Source organism: Balaenoptera physalus (assembly GCF_965194825.1).
Source record: "Balaenoptera physalus genome assembly, chromosome: 9".
Classification (NCBI taxonomy): Eukaryota; Metazoa; Chordata; class Mammalia; order Artiodactyla; family Balaenopteridae; genus Balaenoptera; species Balaenoptera physalus.
In genome coordinates, this window is record NC_138888.1 from 43,824,880 (window position 1) to 43,852,255 (window position 27,376).

General features: G+C 43.1%; 2 protein-coding genes across 13 annotated transcripts in view; one reads left to right on the top strand and one right to left on the bottom strand.

Moving 5' to 3' along the window:
• The window catches only part of ROS1 (ROS proto-oncogene 1, receptor tyrosine kinase), a 132,123-nt gene extending 114,200 nt beyond the window's left edge, over positions 1–17,923 (top strand). For all 3 annotated transcript variants that reach the window (XM_082475074.1, XM_082475075.1, XM_082475076.1), the window contains one exon: positions 685–17,923. In XM_082475074.1, coding sequence (XP_082331200.1) covers positions 685–995 — 311 coding nt within the window. In that variant the 3' untranslated portion in view covers positions 996–17,923. The remainder of the gene's footprint in view (positions 1–684) is intronic.
• On the bottom strand, positions 17,508–26,301 carry VGLL2 (vestigial like family member 2). 10 transcript variants are annotated; one of them, XM_082475398.1, is made up of 6 exons: positions 25,041–26,301; positions 24,654–24,748; positions 22,503–22,812; positions 19,909–20,430; positions 18,710–18,772; positions 17,508–18,627 (listed from the first exon to the last, which is right to left on the bottom strand). In XM_082475398.1, exons 1-5 carry the CDS (start codon positions 25,156–25,158, stop codon positions 18,729–18,731), a joined length of 1,089 nt encoding a protein of 362 aa, XP_082331524.1. In that variant the 5' UTR covers positions 25,159–26,301; the 3' UTR covers positions 17,508–18,627; positions 18,710–18,728. The 10 variants fall into 10 exon arrangements, with proteins under 10 accessions (XP_082331524.1, XP_082331523.1, XP_082331526.1 ...); XM_082475397.1 differs by having other exon boundaries at positions 17,508–18,772; positions 25,041–25,588; positions 25,707–26,300; XM_082475400.1 differs by having other exon boundaries at positions 17,508–18,772; positions 22,503–22,785.
• Between the last annotated feature and the right edge of the window lie 1,075 nt (positions 26,302–27,376).

The window sequence follows — 27,376 nt, forward strand, 5'->3', positions numbered from 1 at the left end:
GAACAGTGCCTGGTACATAGTAAGTAGTCTGTAAGTATTAATAACAACAATTATTATTATTATATTTCATATCAGTGCTTATCACCACCTGACATAAATTTAGTTTTGTACTAGTTTATTGTCTGTCTCTCCTCATTAGAATGTAAACCCCAAACAGCAATAACTGTGTTTTGTTCACTGCTGTATCATCAATACCTAGGACACAGCCTGGTGTGCAGTAGGCATGCAATAAATATTAGCTTAATGAATGATTAAATTACTTTATCTAAAGAAATACATTTTTAAAGGTAGGTATTTTAGCTGATGTGGAAAGATGAAAGGGTAAGCACTTCATACAAAAAGGGCCGCCCTAGGGCCACTTAATTCCTGTCACAAAGACCATGACCTGTTTCACCTGTTATGGCAGAGTTAATCACCTCTGTGCTCTCATCACTTTATGTATTCCTTTCTTATATACGCACACATGACCTTCCATGGTACTATTTCTGCTTTCCTACTAGACTGCAGTAGCGTCAAGGACAGGGAACATGTCTTGGACTTTTGTGTTCCCTTAGTGGTCATCATAAATATTTACTGAAATATTTACTGTAAGGCTGGTGTTGTTCTAATTCTCATACAGCCTGGATATTACAGATAAAGGAAACCAAACAGATGCTAGAATAACTTTTGTATTTTTTTCCACAGATGAAGATGGTCATATGATTTGTTTGAATTCAGATGACGTTATGTCAACTGCTTTACTGGAAACCAAGAACCAAGAAGGGTTAAACTATATGGTACTTGCTACAGAATGCAGACAAGGTGAAGCAAATTCTGAGGGTCCTCTAAGCTCCAAGGCATCTGAATCTTGTGGTCTGAGGAAAGAAGAGAAGGAACCACATGCAGACAAAGACATCTGCCAAGAAAAACAAGTGGCTTACTGCCCTCCTGGCAAGCCTGAAGGCCTGAACTATGCCTGTCTCACTCACAGTGGATATGGAGATGGGTCTGATTAATAGCTCTGTTTGGGAAATGCAGAGTTGAGAGAAACACTCCTCCCATTAAGTAGTCACTGAAAGAAAACCTAGTAGAATGATAGGTGTTGTGGGTGGTGGTCTATGACTCTGAATTAACACAGAGAAGTTCCTGAGTTCTCATCTTGGCCCCAAGAGCCATGTGGTTTTAGTTGTGACAATCCCCATACCAACTGTCTAACCTTCAGCAGAATTCTGAGGTGAACTTTGGAGCATTCGGGAAAGCTTAGAAAGACTCATGAGTCTGGAAATGAAACTGTGATTCCTCACCCCGAGGTCCCTTAGGCCACTGCCCACCCTTCAGTCTGGGCTGTAAGAGAAACATCTTAGTTAGATGGTTAAAGACTAAACACTTATGTTTAGAGACCTGAAGGAGGAGGATGAGAAGTGTGCTCAAGGGGCCAAATGAACTACAGATTATCCCAAAAGGGACAAAGGAAGTGACTAAATAACTCTACACATACAGAAGGAACTAGCACCTATGACACGAGAAGTCATTTTGAAAGCTATTATTACAATAAAATATTGTCCTGAATGACTACTCTAAAATACTTTGTATTTTGGAGACTTGGAACAGCAGCTTCAGTCACATTGACAACAGGACCATGAAGGTGTCTACGTCCTAAAGCTTAGCATTCCACGATCTTTGGGTCATATAAAAATCACTCTGTGACTTGTGTGCTATTACAGAAATTAGCTAATATAAAGATGGTTTTTGTTTGCCATATCTCTTTTATACATAACATACTTAGGATTACATTTACTATCCAAGTGTCCTTAAAATTAAACATAAATGATAATATAATGTTAATTCAAGCTGTGTGATTTTTAGTAACCATACAAAATAATAAATACCTAAATGAGAACTATTAAAAATTAAATGAGAGCACCTAAATGAGAGCAATTAAAAAATTGCTGCAGAGAAACACTCTGATTTAAAGCCAGTCGTTATTTTGCTGTTACCCATTTAAATCTGAAAGCCTCAAATGCTCTAATAGCAACACCAATGAAAGTATTCTGTGTTACTTAGTTGCAGTATACAGGATGTTCACAAGCTATAAAGAACACTTTGATCATAACATTTGCTAAATACTACTGTGGAAGAGGAACACATGTTTTCACCTTGGATCATTTAGTTCATTTTTAAATTTGCCTACTGCCTGAGACCATGCACAGATGATAGGCTGTATGATGAGGAACACAGGGAGGTCAATGTGTCAGTTCTGTGGTGAACAGCCCCCAAGTAAAGGTCCAGGATTTATGGCCACTCTGCCACATCTGTCATCTCACTGAACAAGGCAGAATATTTTCCCTCTGATCTTTTGACTTTCTAATGGGCACTGATCATTCTTTTTGTTAGCCCAGCATATGATGCCCCTTCCTGTGTTGGAGAATTCCTCTACCATTATATTCCAAGTGGGAGCTATGCTCCATTTGCTTCCCCAAGATCTCTCGCAGTGAGAAGGCAGGCAAGTGACCCTAGCCCCTACCACTCAGACACAGCCACCACAGGCTTCTAATTGAGAGCGCAGGAAGCAAAGAAATAGGAACCACAGTGAGTCGTCCCTGGTGACGGTGGCAATTGCAGCTGGTCTGGCTCCCAGCATGCAGTGTCCAGGGCCAGGACAGTCGGCAGAGCAAGTCTGGAGCCTGGTGCCTCTGGCAGCTGGGGAGGCCAGACTGGCCTGGTTCTGCTGTCTGCTTCTGGCCGGGCTCCCTGTTCCATAGCCTCTGAGTTGGGTTCTCAAGCCCTCCCAGGGATTCTGTGACTTATCTCCATAGCCTTTTTTCCCCCCTGTATTTACATTTATTGATTCAATCCTTTAATAGTTTATTCAACACATAGTTACTACATGCCACGTTCTGTTCCAAGCACTAGAAATACAGCAATGAACAAAACAAAATCCCTGCCTCTATGGAGTGTAGTTCACCTACTATAACTACTAGCGTAGTTCACAGTACTAAGCATTTGGCCAGGTAGCAGTTTCAAAAATAAAGAAAATGGGTAACATGGAGTGTGGTCATCTACAAACACTGGCATTAACAGTTCATGCTGTCCTGGGAGAAGCAAAAGAAATGAGACATACGGAAGAGTAGACAGTAGAGAGTCTTTTAGTGCTAAACCACAGAGTTTGAATTTCATTCTGTAGTAGATGAGTCATCAAAGCTTTTTAAAAATTATCTCCATAGCCTGTTAATAAATGTTTTTCTTTTAAATCAGCCAGAGTCAGTTTCTGTTTCTTGCAACCATGACTTTTGCTCTGCCAGTGCCACAGACCTTTATTTTGGAATACACAAAGGGATTAGAAGCATATAGAAGAATTTGATTTTCAGTACAATACATTTGCATTACAATCTGGACAATAGAGAAATTTATAGAATAGCTAAGGGGAGGGGAACAGCCCGTAAAATATCATGTTTCAGCTAGGATATAAGTGCAAATTAGTAGTCTTTTTCTATAATTCATAATGAATAATATTGGTAGAAATATTTAATGCAACATAAAATAGACAGTCGCTGAAATCTCATAGGTAAATTTATTATAGATGAAAGTAATTGATAAAAATACAAATGGCTGGTAATACTGAAAACTATGTAAGTTAATTCTGGAAAAATTAGATTTTATAATCAAGAGGGAAAAAATTGGCAATGGCTAAAATTGGCACTTGTTAAAATATGTCCTTCACTAAAAATTAACAGAAGAATAAAACCTATTGATAAATTTTTTATCTGCAAAATACGACCTGGGAATGTTAGACTTGAGAGAAATAATGGCTCCCAAAGGCAGAAGTTATAATTGGTATGAACGAAACAAAACAATACAAAAGCCGATCAATAAATCTAACCTTCATTTTAAATTGTTCAAGGAAAAGAAATAATCCATAAGATTATTATGGTTTAACATTGCCAGTTGAACAAAAATTTACCTGGATAAAATTAATGTGTTGCTATAATTCTGTTGAAAATGCTTTATTCAAAATGTCCTGGAGAAAACAGCCTGTCCCTGGTCTCAGATACCCTCTGTGTTGCTTACCCATCCTGCTTTTCCCTGGCCTACTGGAATGTTCTCACCTATTCTTCTCTGCTTATCTAAATTCCAGTCTTCCTTTAGGATCAGCTCATATTCCAACTTTTTGGAAAGGCTTGTCCCTAACTCCCTCCCCTCTCACTTCTCAGAATTACTGTTGCCCTTCTTGTCTTTATATCTCATTTGCTGGCAACCACATGTATTTCCCTTCTATTTCTATGTATTTTATCTACTCGAATGAATTGCAAGCTTTCCGAAGACAGGGTGATGCCTTTTAACACTTTATACCTTTAATCTAAAGTAAGAATTCATATTTAATGGATGAATTGGCTTTCTCATCATCCTTTTCCAACACACTTCACAAGTCTTCACTTTTAGCTCATGGAAGGGATGCCAGAAGATTGGTCTACTGTCAAGAGGGGCTCAAGAGGATTCTTTAGATCCTGAGTTATCTCTTGAGACCTAGACATATTACAGAAGTTGGTGGACTGCTTTGAGGTTCAGATCAAACTTAGGTGAGGCCTGAAATTCTGAAAGCCCTTGAAATGATGGTAAAGGATGTTAAAGGAGGCAAAAAATTATTTTATCATTATCATTTCTCCCATCTTAAACCCAACTTTTATCCTCAGAATAGCCTTATGGATGTGGAATAAATGTCATAAATTTTAAGTTGTCCTTGACTTCTCTTTGACCTTCTCTCTTTGGTAAAGAGGAGCCCATCCAATTTTGCTTTTTGCATTGGTCAAGGCTATGGGGTGCCCAAACCAGAAGACCTATCCCAATCCTTCTAGGCTCTTCACAACTAGAAGAATCAAGGGGACAAAATATACAACCCAAACTCCATTGTATATATTTTAGAATATTTCCTTCCAGGTTTTTTTTTTTCTTCCCCATGTGAGCTTATTTTCATGGCTGGAGTAGTTGTATTTCTCTTGTTTTTTTTTTTTCACTTACTTTATTGTATAAGCTTTCCCCCTTATCATTAAAAATTCTTTGTGAATGTTTCTAATGACTGCGTACATCCCTTAGGATGGATATACTGTTGTTTAGTGTTCCCATGTAGATTCATTCACTCATTCATAAATATTTATTGAATGCTTACTACACAGGAAGCATTGTTATAGGTGCTAGGAATAGAGCAATAAACAAAGCTAAGTCTTTGCCTTGATGGAGGCCACATTCTAACATTCTATCAATAGATGGGGGAGAAGACATAGTAAATAAAAAACAAAAATATATATGACAATACATTAAAAGAATCATACACCATGATCAAGTGGGATTTATTCCAGGTTGCAAAGATGGTTCAAACATCCACAAATGAGTCAGTGTGATACACTGCATTAACAAAATGAAGGATAAACATCATATGATCATCTCAGTAGATGCAGAAAAAGCATTTGACAAAATTCAGCATCCATTTATGATAATAACTCTCAACAAAGTGGGTACAGAGGGAAGGTATCTCAATATAATAGACTGTACATGAGAAGCTCACAGCTAACATCATACTCAACAGTGAAAAGCTAAAAGCTTTTCCTCTAAGATCAGGAACAAGACAAGGATGTCCACTCTCACAACTTTTATTCAATATACTATTTGAAGTCCTAGCCAGAGTAATTAGGCAAGAAAAAAAAATAAAAAGCATCCAAATTGAGAAAGAAGAAGTAAAACTGTAACTATTTGCAAATAATATGACATTATATACAGAAAACTCTAAAGACTCCATCAAAAAACTATTAGAACTAATAAACAAATTCAGTAAATTTGCAGGATACAAAATCAATACACAAAAGTCTGTTGCCTTACTTTACATTAATAATGAACTATCAGAAAGAGAAATTAAGAAAACAACCCCATTTACAATCGCAACAAAAAGAATAAAATACCTCAGAATAAATCTAACCGAGGAGGTGAAAGAACTATATTTTGAAAATGATAAGACAGTAATGAAAAAAACTGAAGAAGACACAAAGACCCTGAATAGCCAAAGCAATCTTGAGAAAGGAGAATGAAGCTGGAGACATCATGCTTCCTGATTTCAAACTATATTACAAAGCTATAGAATTAAAACAGTAGTAGTATTGATATAAAACAGACACATAGATTAATGGAAGGGAATAGAGAACCCAGGAATAAACCCATGCATGTATCATCAATTAACTCATGACAAAATATGGAGGGAAGAATGCACAATGGGGAAAGGACAGTCCCTTCAATAAATGGCATTGGGAAAATTGGACAGCCACATACAAAAGAATGAAACTGGATTGCTATCTTATACATAACTCCCTTTAGTTAACAAAAGTTAACTTAAAATGGATTAAAGGCTTGAATATAAGACCTGAAACCTTAAAACTTCTAGAAGAAAACACAGGTGGTAAGCTCCCTGACATATGTCTTGGCAATGATGTTTTGAATCTGACACCAAAAACAAAAGCAACAAAAGCAAAAATAAACAAGTGGAACTGCATGAAACTAAAAAGCTTTTGCATAGCAAAAACAAAACAAAATCGACAAAATTAAAAGGCAGTCTACTGGATGTGAGAAAATAATTGCAAATCATAAATCTGATAAGGGGCTAGTAGCCCAAATATACAAAGAATTCATATAACTCAATAGCAATAAAAAAAAGGGAGGGAAGGAGGGGAGAGTGGTAGTGGGGGTTAGATCATACAGGCCATGGTAGGGACTTTTTACCTGATAGGAAGACACTAGGGAATTTTGAACATATGAGAGACATGATTTGACTTTGGTTTTAAAAGGATCATTCCAGAGCCCATGTGAACAAGGGACTGACAGTAGGGTGGGACAGAAAGGTAGAAACAGGAAAATCAATTAGAAAGTTATGATAATTAACCACGAGATGATGACGGCTTGGCAGGGAAGGTGATGAAACAGCAGTGAAAGTGATGAAAGTGGTTGATTCTGTGTTTCTTTTGAAGATTTTGCTGATGGATTACATATGGAGTACAAGGGAAGAAAAGATTAAGATTTTTAATCTGAGCAGTGGGAAGAATGGAAGTTACCATTTATCAGATGGGAAAAACTGAAGGAGAAATGATTCATTTTGAGAGGCAAGATGGCAATTAGAGGTTCGGTTTAGGATATGTTATTTTTGAAATGATTTTTAGAGATCTAAGGGAGAGGCTGACTATGCAGTGGGAGAGGGGATTAAGGAAAGGGTTCAGGCTGGAGAGTTGTCAGTATATAGGTAAGGCTGAGACTAGCCATGAGACTGGTCCAGCTCAACCAGGGGTGTGTATAAGAAAGAAGGTCCAAGGACTGAGGCCAAAATCATTCCATGTTTAGACATTAGGGAGCTGAGGAGAGACTACCAAAGAAGACTGAGAAGGAGGGGTCAGAAAAGTAGCATGAAAATCAAGAGTGCATGGAATCCTGGAAGCCAAGTGAACAAAGTGATTGAAGAAGGATGGAATTATGAACTGTGTCAAATATTATTGACAGGTAAGGTAACCATATGTCTTAATTTGCCTGGGATAGTCGCAGTTTATGCCTTTGTCCTGGATTATCACCAGTGTCCCTTTCACACTTATAAGTGATCTTGTTCAGACCATAAATTATATGGTCCCCTGCGGTGGACACGGAGGTGTGCTATTTAGATCATCTTTCAAGAGAACCTGCTTTGGGGAGCGTGGCTAATTGACACCTCCAGCTTCTGTACCTTCAGATCTACTGTGACATTCATGCCAGGTCATGCTTCCCTTGGGCCATTTCCAGCCACTGACTAAACACAGAGGAGTACCAGGAATGGGCCATTCCTGCCTGATCTGGACTTTATTTGGCCACCAACAGGCCATTTTGACTTGGGGACTGACTATCAGTCTGGCTGAGACTTTCCCAGAACTGCACTGTAATCTCAGGCTTTCCCTATCCAATCCTTCCTTCTCTCTCTTCTTAACAGGTGTCAGGCCTGCATTGCAATCTGAAGGCTTTTTTCACCTACCCTTTCTCTCTCCCCCTTTATCCTTCCACGGCCTTTCTCCCAACAAATCATTTGCACATCTATTCCTCTTGGCATCTGTTTCTTTGAGGCCCTTAACTAATACAGATAGTACCAGGAATAGCCCAAGAAAACAGGTAGCGAGATGGGATCTGGGGTCTGGCTCACTCATCATCCAAGTGGCTAAGAGGACCTCATCATGAGTGATAGATATGTGGGGCACAGACAGTCCTGGGCACAATGTGGCAGCCCAAATGCTATGGATTTCACCAGTGGTGAACAAGAAAAATATCCCACGGAGGGGAACACCTTTGCCAATGTGATGATTCAGTCCTTTGAAAGATATACAGGCGATGATGCCTATAAGAACAGTGGAACTCGCTGGCTGTTTCCCTGCAGAACAGTTGTACTGATTCCCTGCAGAAGGATCATAAGAAATTAAGGGTATGTAGCAAATAAAGGCTAACTGTGAGAGCTAGAAGGTGTCTCTGATAGGTTAAAAAGAGGCGCTTATAAACTGTAGAGTAAGAGTAGACACAACTGAGGGGCAAGCCCCGCATGTGATAGCCAAGGTAGGTCTGTTGAGAAAACCTGTGACCCTGAAACCCTGGATGGGGGCAACTGGATGGATGCCCCCAAGGAATTTGGCTCAGCTAACCCCTCTCATCCCTCACTGCTTGTCGAGATGGCTCATACCTCTAACGTAAGAGCTAGCACTTTCTCTGTACAGGGAGATACTCCTGTGGCCTCTCCCCAGCAAGGCAACAGGTGCCCCCTTGGGAGCTGCACCTACCTCTGCTGGGGACTGCCAGGTTGATAACCAGGGTTAAATCCCAGCCTAACCTGACTTGGGATATGCTGGGTCTGATAAAGAAGGAAAGAGATTACATCTCAAAGGAGCTCTAAGAATTAGCTAACATCTAATGGTCGGAGCCAGGGGAGTAATGTTGGGATTACATTCGGAGGGTACGTGAGTAAGGGGGTGGGAAGGTAAGACTGGATAAGCAGGAATTCATTCACTCAGTGGGATTTCCTGGAACATGAAATTTTAACATCTTGGAAAAGACCCAAGGCAAACTTTCAGCTAGGGTAGCCTTGGAAGCCTGGAGAAAACAAAGGCCCATGCTGAGATGCCCTGTCAGATGGGAGCGGAAAGAATAAAAAGACTGAGGGAAGTGGGAATGCTGGCATGGACATATTGTGTGAGGCCAGAAGACCCATCAAAGGACACACTAAGGTCATTAGGAACAGGCTGAGAGGGGTGCCTCACTGAGTATCACTAAGCAGCTCAGTAATGGCTTCCTCTGCAGACCATCCACATCTGGGCTCGTTAAGATCTATGGACATGACACAGCCCTGAAATAATAGATACCAGATGGCTGCACTTGACTACTAGAAGCCAGGGGACCCCCATCACCACGATGATGGAGAGGCACCCAAAGAAGCTTGAGCATAGGGAGTTGTGGAGATGGTTAATAAAGTATGTTGTCCCCAGGACAAAACAGAAGGGCAGCAGTGCTTACCATTTACAATCAGAGAAAGGCAAAAATGGAGGAGTTAGGAGGCTGATGTGGTCACTTGAATAAAAATCACCATTGTAAAGATCTGTAACCCTTTGACTGAAGAAGTGGACAGGTCCTAGGACAGAACCTGTAACACTATCACGGTATATACTATGATGATTCCACCACAGAGCACTGTGGCCATTTATTCCAGTACTGTGCACTGGGAATCCCGAGACATTTCAGACTATTAGACATAGGATCTGAGTTGACATTGGTATCTAGAGACCTGAAGCATCATCATAGCCCCTTTGTTAGGGTGGGGTTTACGGAGCCAGGTATTAAATTGAGTCCTAGCTAAAGGCCAACCTACAGTGTGTCCACCGGGCCCACGACCCCACTGGTGATGATTTCTCCACTCTATAAATGTGTAATAGGGGTTGACATACTTGGTGGTTGAATCACTGGATCCTTGGCCTGTGGGGTAAAATATATCATGGTGTGGAAGGCCAAGAGGAAACCTCTGGAACTGCTGCCCTCCTCTCTTCCCTCCTCTAGCCAAGATAGTAAGTCAAAAATAAAATAGGATCCTGGGGAATTACAATGATTAGTGCCAGCATTTATGTTCGAAAGGTCACAGGGTTCATGGTTTCTGTCACACCTCCTTTTAATTCACCAGAGCTTCTGCAGAAACCACATGGATCCTGGAGAATGGCTGTAGTGTGAGCATGAGTTAAATCAAATAGTAGCCCAATTGCAGCTGCTATGCCAGGTGTAGTATCTTTGCTAGAACATATTAATAAGGCCTCAAGTGCATGGTATACGTCTTGACCTCTGCTTATCGGAGGATCTTCACTGATGTATTCACCCTATCGATGAGACAAGTAAAAGGTTACTGAGAGCTGATCTTCAGGTTTATTCAGAGCTAACTGATGACCTTGGCAAGTGTGTGTGTAGCGGAAGCTAAGCTAGAGTGGGTACAAGAGAAAATGGAAAAGTAAGTGGAGAGAGCAAGAGGATGACTCATTTAAGGCTTGTTGCCATTTAAAGGGAGCAGAGAAATGAGTTAGTAACTAAAAGGAGGCAGGGTCAAAGAAGGTTGCTTTTTTTTTTTTTTTTTTAAGGCAGGAAATATTGCAGCCTGTTTTATATTAATGGGAATGATCCAGTAGAGTGGGAGAAATGATGATGCAGGAAAAGAGAGGACAATTGTTGAAGGGATGTCCTTGAGCAGAAGACAGAGATTGAGGATCAGGATACAAGCGCAGAAAAAGGACATTTGACACTGCCTCCTAAAAGTGAAGAACCTCTCCCCACTCCTTTTAATAAGAGGATTTTCTTTACTGAAGCAGCTTCCAGACTATTTTTATTTTCTTTTTTTTAACTTGTACATTAAACCTCAGATGAACCTGTATTTTAAAATTGGTTTGCACATAATCAAATAAAAAGTTTAATGCAATAATTTGTGTATTTTTTTCACAAATAGTTGGTAGTACCTGCTCAATGTACTTAATATCCAGCTGAGGGGGTAAAAAATAAGAAGTCAAGAGAGAACGAGATAATCTTTAGGGTTACTGCAACCTTTTAAATTCTGAACTTGTGTCCCAAGATGTTAAATAATAAATGGCAAAAAAATGGCATAGACATTAGTTGGTAAGAGTTCCGATATGGGTGAGACCACTTACTGTGTCTGGTGTGGCGATAAGGCTTCCAGGAAGAGGCAGAATTTACGTGAGACGTTGAAGAACAGATAGCATTTGGATGAGAAGGTAGTTAGGGTGAAGGTTTTCTAACAGAATGGGAGGAAGGAATTTACCAGGAACCTTCTGTGGAATATGAGAAAAACACTGCCGAGTGCACTAACCCAGAGGAACAGTCAACTAGAATTGTGATAAGTACTCTGGGCACTTCTAGATGATGTACCCTTGAGCTGAAATAGTCTCGTAGTGAGCTTGATGTCCTCCTGAGAACTGTGACAAGATAGCTCTAACTTCATTCTGAGCATCCATATGGACATATAGGACAAGCACAAGAACTAGATCAGGAAACGAGCAGACAACATGCAAAGCATTTTCTATAATATCACTTTTAGAACTTTTCTGTTTATAGTAAGTAAGGAGAAGGAGAATAAAGCATGGGTAATTTGAGTTCAAATTAGAAGTTCCTCTAATAAAGGAAGTGACAAGAATTAAATTTGCACCCTAAAATAGCAGTAAAAATGTAGTCAGAAGCTTTTATGATGTGAAAGAATATACATTACTAAGTGGTATAATTTTGTCTTGTTTTAACTTAATGCCTTGCCCTTGCTCTGTGACACAGGGAGATTCAGTGGTACCTATACTTTCTACCTCAGTCTCCTAAGACCCAAAGCCTATATTAACCTGCAGCCTGGTACATTTTATGGCAGTGAAGCATTGTTTTTCTTTTTTAGTTTCAATACATTTTATTTAAAATTTTTTAAAACCTTTTAAATTTTTATTGGAGTATAGTTGATTGAAAATAGTTTCAATACATTTTATATCGCAAACAAAAAAGGGAGATGGCAGTATCTCACTGGCAGATTTAAAAATTTTTCAGTCCTTAAATATCAAATAACCAGGCGTCCCAAACTTCAATGCAAGATGGTGGTGCCTGTATTATCATTTTAAAAATTTACTAGCTAGTTTGAAACAGTTAAGTATAAAATTGTGAATAAAACTTCCCTTCTCACCAATCCCAACTGAATACAACTTCATCATGGTTTTCCCTCGGGATACAAGTCTGACACGTCCCTAGGCTCTTATCTTACTCCTTTCAAAAAGTACAAGCGAAGAATGTGTTTTTAGAAGAAGCCTTTGAACAAGGAAGAACAAATATCATAAGCTCTGTTCTTTGTGTTTCTTACCAAATCTGTCTGTCAATGCCCTCTGTCAGTTTCTGAGAGTGGAGGAGAAATTGCCCGAGGTAAAAACAGGATTTCACACTCCACAAAGCAAGATGGAAGAATACTAATAATACAGAACCTTTAGATATATTGAGATAACCTCCCAGATATGTCAAGAAATTCCATAAAAAAGCAGGTACAATGAAAAAAAGTAATATGATACTAGAGGAAAAAGCATTCCATTGTTTTCTGAGATGGATTACACATTGGGTAAAATACACTAGAGGAAGAAAAAAGAAAAAGGATTGTACCTAGTAAAAATAAATAGCAATAACAAAAAGTTTTGTTTTAATTTTTGTTTGTTTTCCATCCCATTTCTTGATAATACCATTACTGGCACAGGGCTGATAATGTTGTTGCCAAAAATAAGGGCAAAGCTGTAGTAATGAGAATTAGCAGGAAACAAAATAAGCTCTGACATTCCCATCAATTATAATCCATGTTTTAAGCAATTGTGTGTTTAGAATTTTAAGATACTTGATTTGCTCTTCCTGAGCGAAAACTATTTTTACCTGAGGTATTCTAAAGAAGCTTCCAAATTATGAGGCAAACAGAGTATTTTACCAGTTGTAAATACATATATAAAGTATATACTCCTTAAATAAATGTTGGTAAAAATCTCTAAGTGGTAGCTAGATCGTTAGAGTCATGCAAATATTAGGAATCAAAAAATTTTAATTCTTTAGTTTTGTTTTCCAAATTTTAGTCTACCTTTAAACTAAATTTCTTATATGTAATGAAAATTGTATATTTATTAATTTATGCAGTTTTGATAGGAAATGGAAATAATAGTGACAGAGGAGGATAGTTTGAGCAAAATCACTTTAGTGACTTTGAAATTTTGGGAGATAAGTAGAACTAGAGCTTACTAGGAGATTCTAAGAACAAAACAAAGGAACAGAAAATATGCTGCTGTTGCTTTTCTAGATGAAAGAAATGAATTCCGTAAGACAAAGGAAATTTGGACTCCTTATTTCTATTTTAGAGGTGCTTCGTTTCATAAGAGTACACTGGTAAACCCATGAAAACACTGTAAGTGAGGTAGACATGACCCTGTGTTGTGGAGAACTTTAGATTTTTCTCTTATTGAGTTAAACTTGTGTTTTAAAGTGGAAAAATTCCAAATAAAGGGTAACATTTTACCAAAGTATTAATTATTCCAGTAAATTCACTATATATTTCTCTAAACAATATGTGTTTCTCTAAACATTAATTTTTCAGTCAAATATTTTACTCTTTTCCCTCAAAGACAATTTGTCTATTTTCTTAAAGTGAGCTTGGATTAGCAGAATCACCTCTGCCGACTCTGCCAGTGGCCACTCTGCCTGGACGCAGTGTTTCCGCTGGGGTGGAGGTCAAGGCTGGAGACAACTGGGCGCTCCTCCTGAAGGCTGCCTTGCCTTTTTAGGTTATGAGGGTCTCTCTGTGTTTAGGATAACATGATTGACAGCTCTGCTCCAGCTCCAATTAGCACCCTATAATTTATTAGCTTCTGCTTTCAGATTGTGCGTTAACTTCACAAATATTTCAACCACGGAAACAGCAGCTATCAAGTGTCTCTTTCCTGATCCAGCCCTCTGTGGCTGGAATGAAATACAAGGAAAGAGCGGTACACTTGGTCTGTCAAGTGAGAATAATCATTTGTGTCTGTGCCTGTCTGAGGGCATGGGGTCTCTGATTTCTCTTTAGGCATGCATTAGTGGTGTGTATGTGTGTCTGTGTGGTATTTGTAGATAAACAGATTCTATTGTATGGATCCTGTATTTGTATTGTGAGTTTCATTTATTCATGGGAGATGAGGGAGAGCTGGTATTGAGGAAATATGAAATTTACATTTGCTTAATCCTGTTGTTTGTGTAAATGTCAGAACTTCAGTTATGTGCAAACAGCAACTATAACAATGATATTGCCTTTAGGACATTTTTTCCTTTACTCCAGAATTTAGAAATATGCAACAAATAATGAAGAACAACAAATCTTAAAAATCTTGCAAGGAAGAAGGGACCATAGAGAGCAAAGACCTTCACAAGTACAATCAAAATGTGAATTATTTGCATGCAAATTATCCATAGACTGTTAAAGCAATTTTATAAAGGAATCTTATGTTTTTTGGTTTCGTTTATTTTTAAAGTCTTTTCAAATATCTTTCATCTTTTCTTCCATGCTTTGACTCCTAGTGAATTATGTTTAAAAATGCAATTTATGGAAATGGCATTTATATGGAAAGCAGTTTAAGTTTTATTTTTAAAAATCCCCAACTCTGAAGTAACCGATCACTAAGTGTTTAAGGTTTCTTGTTTATTTTGATAGAAGGTGTATATGTGCCTGCACATAAACACAGGATTTACAATTCTAAGCAAATGGGAGGTTAAAATTACAAGTTGTTTCCCCCTATTCGAAAGGGCACAGAAAATGCAGTACTTACCCAGAAAGAGCGGCAAGAGAAGCTTCCAGTCAGGGAGTCTACGTCCCAACACTCACCACCTCTGCCCTCCCTCCCATCCAGGCCTGAATCAATCTTAAGTCATTGCCAGAATTTGCCACGCATCGAAACAGAACTTCAAAGGGGAAATGAGACAGGATGGCAACTCTTATTAAGCTAAGGGAGTAGAATAGATAGAGTTCCCTGCAGTTGGGTGACCGAGTTCTCAGCCAGAGGGCAATCGGCAACAGGATTATTTGGTGGCAGAGAGCTGTCTCTCCCCTTTTCGTCATCTCTCCCTCAGTAGAGGCCAAGTGCAAAGGGAAAACTGTGGGTTAGGAGGACACCAGTGCCAACCGGGATGATTAGAGGAGAATCTAATCTTTCTCTCAGACCCCCAACCAGGTATAATATATGCAAAAACATCATGTTTACCTTTTCTCATGTCATCCCTGCTTTCCTTGAATGTCCTTTTTTCAACTACTAGGGCCTTCTCTAATCTGCATGGTTTCACGAATATTAGCAAGACAAGCATGAGAATTCATCCTTTACATGACTTGGTGCGCCTAAAAGAATGTCAAAAAAATGTCAGTTAGAGCTATGAGTTCACCAAAGTTCCCTTTGAAAGTCTTATTACACAGAACCGAATGATGATAGTTCCAGGGCCTCTTGCATTTCTACTTTGGGAATGTATAACATGGAGGGAAATGCTCTGCTCCTCTGCTCCGTGTGTCCTATGTGCTAGGTCACTGGAGCCCTGTTCAGCAGTCTGGACGGTCTGTTCAGGACTGCCCCAAAGGCCAGTTCCAGTGATTGAGTCTCCTCACCAGCAACCTGATATTCAGGTCGGATGCAGCTCAGGAGAGAGGCTTCAGTAATCAGAACCTCAGGGCTGGGAAAAGGCCCCCTGTGGGTTCTGATCAGAGATCTTGTGAGTGCTAACGCAGGTTGAGCACAGGGAAAGCTTCTTGGGGAGGAGGACTACTTGGAAAAGATGTCCAGCAGAAAATGCACTTGCTGTGCTTTCTTCTTCATCTGTACACTGAGTGGCAAAATTTTAAAAGTGCGCTGGAACTAAATGCATTTTATTTATGCTTGTATACACCAGCGATCCATGCCAATGGAACATGGATTTTAAAAAATCACAGAGAAGTCCAAAGTTAATTTTAGTTATTGCTTCAATGTCCAAACCTCAGACTAACACGCTTAACACGACTTGGTTAGGTTGGGTGTGAAGAGCTTCAGAGCAGAGAAGGCTATAAATACTGAAATGAATTAATAAGAAAAGCAATAATAATTCCTTCCTAGAGATGAATGGAAAAATGCATCTGGCTGAATGGTCTACAGGTAGTGCCATTTGACGAAGGAGTCTGGACAACGTCCTATGATACTTCCTTTGAGACCTGGGATTCTATAAGTTCTACAGCATGTCAGTCTTTGCTGGCCTGTCTCTTTTCCTTTCTTTATTCATCTATTGTGGAGGAGAAAGTAAGCCTAAAGTTGAGCATTTCAAGACAGATCAGAAGAGGACCAGTAGTTACTGCAGTGGATAACAGTGCAGTCTCTGCCCTGGGCTGCCTGGGTTGGCATCCTGGCTCTGCCCAGTTATGTGACTGGGCAGATTACTTCTCCTCTGTGAGCCTCTGTGGTAATAAGTACCACACAGAATTGTTGTGAGGTTTAAATGAGTTAACCTATATATAAAGCCCTCAGACCAGTGCCTGGGGCATGATAATTAACATTAGTTATTGCTATATGCAATGCAATTAGTTATTACTGATTACTATCACATCTGGGACAATATAATCATGTAGTACCTTCCATCTGAGCAAAAACAGTAATAGGTTCTTGTAATGATCATAGTCTACTTAACAGGTACCAAAATGATAGAAAGAGGGGATGGGTAACTCTGCTAAGCCATGTTCTGAGTAAGGTCCCTTAACTGCACCCAACTCTTGAGACAGTTACCCAAGATACACTGTATTTGCCTCTTGTGTTATAATGAAGATCAAGATTTGAATTAATATTTTATGCTTTAACAACTTTCAAGGGCAGTTTGGGCATAACACTAAATCTCTCTCTTTAAAGAACACTAAATCTCTCTCTTTAGAGAAAGAACACGAATAACTTTGGCGTCAAGGGAAAATAAAACCGTTAATTCAAAAATTTCTTTTTTTTGGCCTAGCTGTAGGTTTGGTTTCCTAGCCTAGCTGATAAAAATATAAAATAACCAGTATTTCCAAAACATTTTTAAACTGAGGACTCTACTATCTGAAGAGTCTAGAATTTAAGAAGTAACAATAATCCTCTTTTGGAGAAAAATATGTGTATCTGACTGAATGGTATACAAGTAGTGTTTTCTATACATCTCTGCTTTTACTTGATGAAGGCCATCAGGTAATCTGGGCTTCCATGGGTTACCATTTTCTCATCTGTAAAACAGAGTGGGGATACCCAACTTCTCATCTCCAGGGTTGACATGAGGTGGAAAGGGGTTCACAGGTTTCACAGCATGACAATCACTTTGGAAAACCAAAAATATATATACGAAGTAATTTTACTTCCTGACATCAGATCATACTACTATAAATTATTTTATGCTATTAGAGAAAAACTAAGGTATTTGTTTTCCTTTTAAGAAATAACACAGCGACCTAGTGGTAAACAAACATCTTTAATGTTCGTTTCTTCTTCCTCATCCCCTTCAGTTTTGCCCACATGTGTACCCCTTCCCCTGTCCCAACACTAAAGTGACCAAATCATGACCACAGAGACTGAGAAGAATATTCGAGGTACCAGAGACTCCATGGGCATCTCTTCCCCTTGTGGTGACTCCTAGTTCTTCTTCTTGGAGACAACTGGGGCCTCTTGATGCTTACTTTTTTTCACCCAAAGAAGGATAGAGGGAGGGACAGAATTCGTGGGAGAGAAGGCAGAGAGAGCTTCTTCTTTCATCATAAAATGTTCTTTGTAAAAAATATGATATATACACACACACACGTATAAAACATATCCAGTGCAACTGCAATTGCTGTGCCAAACACTGGGAAGTGCCCCCTTTGGTCGATGTATTTCTGGAGTTTTAAACAGTTGTCCTACAACAGCTGCATTTCAGTAAGACTCGGGCAGGTGGCTCCAGATTCGCCACTTGCCGCTCACATTCAGGCTGAGGCTTCCACGTTCACAGTCCGAAGAAGAAAGTGTGTCTTTGTGTCTGGAGTGGGTGTTGTAGGGAGGGAGTGGGCAGGAAAGGAGCTGGAGGCTACAGGTGAGGAAGAAGGAATTGGCTTCTTTTGACTTCTCTACCACAGTCTTTGATGCAAATACAAATACATTTCAGTCTGAGGATATTGACATTGCAGTGCTATGATCACACTACTTAATGAAATAATTCACATCAGCATAAAAAATATTCACACCAAAACATCTCTTTTTCTTTCCCTCTTTCCGAGAAAACTATGAATCATGTCACCTAAGTGATCACCATGGATGTTTCCAGTGATTTGCCCAAAAGTCATTAAGCATCATTCAGAGTCTTTGGATTTCCTCTTTTGGCAGAAGGAATTATTTTTAGATGAAAATTCTGTCGATGTGTGTTCTGGTTTTCCCAATACACGGAGAAGTTTGAAGTCTCTGCATTCCCCCATGTCCTCATCCATGAAGTGAGAGGCACAGATGCCAGCCTCCATGGCTGGTCAGAAGGGAAAGGGAAGGGGAAACCCTGGGTCAGCAGATCAGCTCAGGAGGGATGCACCACAGAGGGAATAACGACGAGCTGCAAACCAAGATCAGAAGCTGTTACAAACCCACTTGATTTCAGCTCTGAGTGTCACCAATTGCGCTATGCAGAGACCTACAGGGAAGAAGGTGGGTTGTCTAAAACCAGTACAGATCCTTGCTTTTGTCCTGAGGCTGCAAACCTGAAAACAGAGAGAAAATAAAAGGGAGAGAGAGAGGGAGAAGAGAAAGAGAGAGGGAGAGAGAAGGGGGTGGGGGAGGGAAGGCACAAGATATTTAAAGAAAGAGAAAGACAAACACCACTGTTTCATTGTGAAAGTCACAGAATTCATCTAAAGGCCATGAATGAAAGTAAGAGCAAAGCAAACAAGTGTCAAATTTGCACCTGAGGGAAGGGAGAGCGGGCAAGACTATGAGCCAATGATTGCATTTATTATATAACTATTTTTTTCATTTGCCCTAAAAATAAAGCAAACAAAAAAGTAAACCCTTATTTGACTGTACCTTTCAAATTCAACTCTTCAAGCTAGGGACTTAATATTATCACTAAAATCGTGTTCTTGTTAAGTTTTATGTTTTCCAGAGACCTATTTAATTTGACAATTAAGTTGATATCAGAGTCATGAGTCATATTTGTATGACTTGTAACTACCACTAGAGGTGACAAGACTCCCTCCCCAACCCCAAGTTGTGGAGGATTTTAAACTATGCTCTTAGCAGGCACTCTAGATCAGCGCTGTCCAACAGAAACACAATGGGAGCCATGGGCATAATTCTAAATTTTCCGGCAGCCACATTGAAAAAAAAGTAAAAAACAAACAGGTGAGACTTAATCTTAGTAATATATTTTATTTAACCCAATATAGTCAGTATGCAATGTGTTGAAAATATTTCAACATGTAATCAATGTAAAACATCAGTGAGATGAATTTTACATTCTTTTTGGGACAAAATCCTGAAATCCAGTGTATATTATACACTTACAGCACATCCCAATTCGGCCTGGCCACGTTCCACGTGCTCAACCGACACATGTGGCCAGTGGCTACAGTACTGAACAGCACAGAGCTAGAACCTTTCCAACAAATTTTATTTTAAAAAAATCCTCTGTAATATTAGCCAGCTACTTTCTCATTCTGCCCACACCGATGACACAGGGTCATCTGTCTGCTGAAACACAACCCCGCCATGCAGACCTTCGGGCCTCAGGGTCACTGGGGTCTCCAAGGAGAACTAAGTAGGGTCCCGGCCTCAGCCCAGGTTTGGGCACAGGGCAGGAGGGGGGGCCCGGGGATGCCACGTTCCCTCTCCCGCTTACCTGAGTCCACGCTGAGGCCCAGACCCCCGGCCACGTCCCCCGTGGGGCTCGCGAAAGGTCCCCCGGGCGCGGCCCACGTGGCGCCGGCCGGCTCGCCCTTGGCCGAGAGCTCACAGGGCGGGCTGCCTGGCGCGGGGGCCGGCGCGGGAGCGAGGCGGGCCGGGCGCCCCGAGGCGGCCGGCATCAGCAGCGGCCCGTAGCGCGGGTCGAAGTGCGGCGCGTAGACCTCGTGCACGGCGGCGGGCCGCGGGTAGGCGGCGGCCTGGGCGCCGAGGGCGCCGCCCAGCGCGTAGGGGTGGTGCGGATGCGCGTGGTGGGGATGCGCGTGGTGCCAGGGCTCTGCCGCGCCCTGGTGCAGGTGGCCGTGCAGCGCGGCCGGCGAGTAGGGGTCGGCAGCGGCGAAGGGCAGCTCCGAGTGAGCGGCGGCCAGAGGGCTGCCCAGCGGCGCGGGCACCGGCGTCTGGTAAGCGCTGTTCCAGAAGGAGGCGGGGAAGCTGCGCTGGCTCATCGGGAAGGAGCCGTCTTTGGGTCGGCGAGGCGGAGGGGAGGAGACGGAGAGAGGAACGCATCACCGCCGGAAGCACGGTTGCCGATGCCGCTCCGCCGCCGCAGAACTGAACGGCCGGGGCGGGCAAAGGGCGGGAAAGGCGCCGTGCGGGGCGCACGCGCGGCGCCTCTCTCGCGGGGCTGCGGCCCGGGAACGCGAGGTCCGGGCGCCGCACCGGGGAACCCCTTGGGGAGGAGCGCCGCTTCCTCGGATTTTGCAGGCGCGTCCCAGGCTGCGGGAACCCGGAGACTGGCGGGGAGAGGAAGAGCGGAGAGACTTCCTTCCCCAGTCCCAGTTTCAGGGCGCAGGAGCTTCCCTCGGACTCCGGGCTGGACGGCCTCGGACCAGAAGCGGCCTCGCCTTCCCGGCCCGCAGCCTCTCCTCAAGCTAAAGGTACCTCTTCCCGCTCTTGGTCGGCCGCCTAGCGATCTCACTACCCGCTCTCGCGTTTCAGCCTCCCTTGCTCCAGAAAATGTGCCCCTCCAAGGCCTCTGATAGACTGGAAGTCCATCGACATATTTCGGAGTCTTGCTATCATTAGCCTCCTTTCTAGAAACTTTATTTCAAAAAATTTTTTTTGAAAAGAGTAAACTTGACCTATTAAAAGGGCAGCTGTATTATTTGCAGAGGGGGACACGAAGGGACAGGTCTTTTCAGTTTTAATTAACAAATTCTTCGCATCAAAATGTGGATGCCAGGAATAATAATAATAACAACAATAATAATTATTATTGTCTGTATCATTGTTGACCCCTAGTGTCTGGAAGCATTTTAAGAGAACAGCATTTAGATCAAATTTGTTGCCTTTAGTTGGGAGGAAAGGAAAGAAAGACATTTAATTAAAAGAACCCTGGAGAAGGCATCTGCATTTCATAGTAGATAATTTAAAATGCTTTGAAAATGCATTCTAAGTAGTGAACAGTCTTCCTGTTAAAAGTATTTAGGCAACTGGAGAATAAAAAGAATGTTTTGTATTTAAAACTAACGTTTTTGGATCTTGTGTAGGCAAGGCTTGTACAAACTGTCACACTCTTAAGAAAAAAAAAGGAAGGGCGACAGTTGTCATTTCCCCCAAAATGAAATATTTGTTTTCCTTTGTTACAACAAAGTCCTCATTTCTCAGCTTGGTACACATCAAAAGCTAAGGTTAGTGAGAAAGTTACCAAAGTTACCAAATAGTTACTTCCACCCTTGTTTTGGTAATAAGGGGAGGTCAAGATTTCAGAATAGAAGGGAGAGTTCGTTGACTCATCCAAGAAATCACTGTCCCAGGCTAGGTAAAGCAGTGTTTGGTGAGAAGGGTAAATAAATAAAGAAGGGATGTGTTTGGGAAAATTCCTTAGAGATGTTTTGGCTACCCTTAAATTCTTATTTCTTTATTATTTTACTCGCTTATTGAAAGACATTCTCTGCTTCAAGATTTCCCAAGTAATCAAAATCTGGCAAAAGGCATAAGTAGGTTTTAGGAGACATTCTTCAGCAGGTTTTGCTTGCATTGCATTCTAGGACTTTTTTCTCTGGAAAGATTTTTCAGAAATGGGGTAAGGGCCCTGTAAGCTGTTGTTCGTGAAGATCCTCCTCCCCCCTTCCCCCCCCACCTGCCTCGGGAGGCTGTTGGAAACCTCACATTTCCACAGCACATTTACATACATTTTCTGTTTGCCTTACAGCCACCTCCAGGGATAGTTAAGTGGGCAAGTATTATTCTAATTTTAGAGACCAGTAAATAGAGTGACCTCCAAGAGGTTAAGAGACTTGCCCAAGGTCATATTGCTAGGAAGTGGTGGAGCCAACACACAAACATAGGCCTCCCAATTCCAAGGCTATTGTTTTTTTCTAGGTCACTGCTCTGCTCTGCCTCTTCAAGGAGAGATCTTAGGCCTGTGCCTACTCCTCCTTCGATTTCCTTATCCTCCCCCAATGGCCCTCCTCACCTCTTCTCTAACACCTAGCATTCTTTCAGCTGCATCTCTTTGAACCCCTGTAGGTGGACCCCAGGCTGTGAGGGCTCTCTATCCTCCCTTGCCAGTTGGGGCCCTATACTTACCCCGCCAGGGCCCAGAGCTCCGCGGGGCTTTGCTGCTTGTACAGCTTGGGGAATAGCTGCTAGGCTGGCTCAGGGCCCGGCTGAAGTGCTCGTCCACCACAGAGCTGATGTCTCCCTGGAAATAGGTGAAAAGGACGCAGCGGGAGTTGATGTACTCCGCCTCTGGTGGGCGCTCTTTCTCCGGGCTGCCTTCTTCTTCTTTTATACTAGCCGGAGTTTGGCTGGAGAAGGAGCTGCCACTGCCGCTGCTGTTGCTGGGGCTGGCGTTGCACTCCTGGGCTTCCTGCATTTTGGAGTAATAGGCTAGTTTCTGCTCAAAGGAGAAAGAATAGAGAAGTCAATTTCAAAAGAGCGAGCAAATTGTGTTCAGACTGCACTCCCTCATCCGGATCCCGAAGGTATCCAGGAGCAACTGACATCGGTGCCCATGCCAGGTGCTCAGTAACGTGGGCTGCAGTCAACAGGCCTCCCAACCTGCAGCTCAACAAAGGTGGCGTTCCTGAGAGGCCGACTGCCCTTCTTGGAGCCTCTGTCTCCCTGGAATTGCTGCCAGGCCACAGGGAGAACTCTCTGAAGGTGTCAGGGTGAAGGTCCTGGAAGACACCTAAGCAGTTTGACCGCAGAGCCCGGCTCAAGGCAGATACAGTTTTAAAATCAGGCTTCAAGGGTAAAGGGCACCCAAGTCCAGTTAGGGCCTGACTGTTCCCTGCCTGAGAATTCAGGGCAGACGTACAAGATGCAGGATTAAGCATCCTCATGATAGAACATGAAAATAACAAAATCCACTCCACACAACAAGTATGTAAAGGAAGAACTGCTGCAGGATAAAAACATGGAATAACATCGTGACATGGGTCATTTTAATAAATGCAAGTTGATATTTGGTCATTCATAAACTGGCCATTAGAAAGTCTCAGCTTTTAAAGAGATCTTCTTTTGAGTAAGGAAAAACCAGTGGGCTATGAGAATTTCTTCCCTCACCATCTGTGTATATTGAGGAAAAAAGTAATAAAAAGGAGCAGAGGATGATCTTGGCTGTAAGGTTGGGTAAATCATGACTGTCTGATAGTGATTTACAAAACCAAGTGTGGCCGCTGAAAACATTTTCTTAGAAACGAGCAATGGACTGAATACAGTGTTAAAGCAGTATGCAGGCAGGGATGCCCTTCAAGGGAGACCCTGATTATACAAAAATAAACAGAGATCTTGGTGCAATAGATTGGTCCAGGGTCAGGGAGGAGAAAGGACCAAACAGACAGAAAACCAACCCTCCTTTTTGTAATACTCCCAGCCTGCGAAGGAGCTCATCTTAGACACCGAAGCCAGAAGACTGGAGTTGTTTAGAAATATCACCATTTCTACCACATTCCCACCTGGCTTACAATGAGAGACTCTGGTGATTCCTAAAATTAACATTGAGACTAAACAAACTTCTGGTTGGGAAGTTTTAAAAAGGAGAGGAGGAGGGAGAAAAGCAAAAACAAAAGGCAAAATCTACCCATTCCATCATTAATTCATCCGGAAATTATCAAATAGATATTCTGCAAGCAAAACTGGCAAAAGCATGGACTCGGACACTGGGGTGTATTTCAATTTTCCCGAAGCAGGAGTCCAGGCCCTCACTTTCCAACCTAGTCCGGACTCCTATGGGATCCCCCCCCCTCCGCCCACTGGACTGCGATCTTATTCATTTCCTGGACTACTGTCCTCAGTTTCGACTACAGCAGCTGAGGAATGAAAAGAAAAACTTCGACCAGATATAGCCCGGAGAATAGAAATATTGTAAAAATTAAACGAAACTTGAAGAGTTTGCAGAACCGGGGCTAGTGGTCTTCTCAAAAGTGGGTTTGTTGATGGCAGGGCAGCCAGACTCAGCTAGCGAAAGGCGAAGTATTATCTATGAAGCTTGCCTCTGCCGGGTCAATAATATTTCCCAGAACTTTGCAAAGCAAAGATAATAAAGCCAGTGAGTTTCATGCGGTTCTCTTTGTAACGAATTCGCTGGTTCTGTAATTAATTGGCCTGATCGCCTGAGAATTGAAACGGAAAAAAAGCCTTTGATAAAATAAGCTTGCAGAGATGAGAACGCGAGTTTTTGAGTCTCAGAAAGACAGAGACAGGCCTTTGCTTTTGTTTTGTTGTTACTCTCACCTTTGGGACCAAATTTTGGTTTTCCCTGCGTGAGCTTTGCTCGCATCTTCCCGCGCCAGCACCGGGCTCGGAAGAAATCTGGAGTCCGACAGACCCTAAGAAATCAAGGCAGCTCGCGCGATCCTCGTCTAATTATTCCCGGGAAGCCCGGGGCACGCATTAGCAGGACTTAACTGCCTTCCCGAGAGAGCAAACGGGCAAGCTAAAGGGGTTAGCTCAACCTACTGGGTGGCAGCGCGGGCAATCCCCGCATCCGGGAGGCGCCCGCCGCTGTTCGGACGCCCAGTACCCGCGCGGAGGCACCGGGAACCTCTGAGTACTGGCAGTGCTCGGAGAAGCCGGGGCGCGCCACCTGTCTACGAGGCCCGGCCGAGAGGAGACACGTACCTGGTGGTAAGGGGTGTAGGCGGCTGCGAAGTAAGGCTGGGGAGGACCGTAGACTTGGTACATAACATCCAGACAGCTCATGGCTTCCCGCAGCGGAGACGGTTAAGTGTTTTATCATCAACTCTCGGGCGGCGGAGGGCAGGGATGCTGCATGGGCGGCACTTGGACCCGAGCTCCCAAGTCATCCGCGGCGGAGCGAGGGGCAGCGTGCTCCGCGGCTCGGGATCCCGCTCGCACGCTCCCTTCCCACCCCTGCAATTCCGGCTGCCACCGCGCTCCGAGATAGAAGCGCCAGGCCTCCAGCTAGTGGGCATTTAAACCCCACGCGGGGCCGGCGTGCTGACGCCACTCCCGGGCCGCGGAGGAGGAGGGGTTGGGGGGCGGGGCCGGGAGGCCAATTGGGTGCGTGGGGCGAGGGCCCGAGGGGCTGCCGGTGTGTTTCCCTGGGCTACCCGGCGGCGAACCTGTGGCCGAAGGGTGCGGTGAACTGCGCAGCCCGGAACTTGAGCCCTGAGACTTCGCACCGTGAGGAGCAAGGATTTTCCAGGCTAAAGCAGGAGGGGGCGGGAGGACGGAGAGGAGAGGGGAGAAATGGGGGCTTTTACATTTGGAGAGAGAAAGTTGTTGAGTAGTGGGGAAAGGTCTTGTGGGGAGCCCCGAGCTCACACTGGAGAGTTGAGTGTGTGCGTCCGCGGTGGCGAGGTGGGGAAGATTCTTTGCTCTCGGCTCCTCGGCGGGAGGAACGGCGCTATCCCTAGGAATCCCCCAGGAAATCCGGATCTTCGCAGACAGGATGTAAGAGTCTGGGAACTCCTCTCTGCGCGGAGGAGCTCCCTCTGCGGGGAAACGGCAGCGGCTGAACCCTGTAACCGCTGCCCTGCGGCACCTCCTTTGCGCCCCCTCGGAGCCAATCCACAAGCCGTCAGCTACCACACCTTTTAATTCCGCTCACTGGGGCGGGTCCCTATTGCCCCTCTAGATTATGATCCCGCCCTTTCTCTTTGACGCCCTCCATCCGAACCCTCTAGGTCCGCGTTATTCGCTCCCCGCCTCCAGCTTGTCCGAGTACCTGCTGCTTTCGAGGAGTCCAGGCGGCCTTACCCAGACCCCGGCCGCCCCGAGTCTCCTCGGCCGGCATCCTTTAAAGTTTCAGTAACTTTTTGGAACGAGGACTCATTGGCTGCGAGAGGAATTATCCTAGGCACTGCAGGGAGGTCAGAGAGGGCTTTTGCTGACTCTTCAGTCAGTAATACAGCAGCTGCGATTTTGTTTGTTTGTTTCATTTCAGAGGTGAAAGAGAATACACTCCGGTTGTGAAACACGCATTTCGCATCGCCGTTCTGTTTCTTTCCCTGAGAGCTCTCCTGACTCGGACCTCCTTTCTGCAACGCTTTCCGCCTTCCCAGGCACCCCTCCCCCAGCCCTGTAGTTCTCTGTCCTTAAAGTTTAGGAACGAATTGAGACAAGGCTTTCTGTACGTCGGGACAGGTGGGGGAAAGAACGTTACAAGAATACCCGTGGGGCATACTTGGGGGTAGGGAGGGTAGAGGTTGGGAGCATTGAGAGCCCAGACCCAAGAAAGTGAATAGACCCAATCTAGTGAATAACTAGAGTTTATAAATAGAGTATAAATACAACAAAAAGTCCGACATCGATTCACAGTCTATAAAACTGCGAACAAATGCACCCTTAAAAGATGTATTTGTTTTTAGGGACTTCCCTGGTGGCACAGTGGTTAAGAATCCGCCTGCCAATGCAGGGACAGGGGTTTGAGCCCTGGTCGAGGAAGATCCCACACCCCGCAGGGCAGCTAAGCCGGTGCACCACAACTACTGAGCCTGCGCTCTAGAGCCCACGCTCGCAGCCAGCGCACTGCAACGAAGAGTAGCCCCCCTGCTCACCGCAACTAGAGAAAAGCCCACGTGGAGCAACGAAGACCCAACGCAGCCAAAAATTAATTAAATTAAAATTTTAAAAAAGATATATTTGTCTTTAAAACGTGAATATTTTAAGCCAAATGGTTTCAGGGTTGAATTTTGGTTTTGTCCAATTTATAAGTGGGTAGTGGCTCCATGTCTCCAGTTCGGTTTATGAATGGTGAGAAGTCCTGAGTGGCTGAAGTGTTTTTTTAATTAACTACAGTGCAATCTATTTTAAAGCAAATTAAAAAAAAAAAAAGACACCCTTGTGGTACAGTTTTACGCAAGTCTGTTTTTAGGGGCCTGGCTGCCTTGTGGCTGAGCTGGGTGGCTTCTGGAGCCTACCACGATCCGGGCGCACAGGGGAAGCAGAACATCCCTTCCACCACTACTCCAACCCTCCCTCCCCAGGAGTTT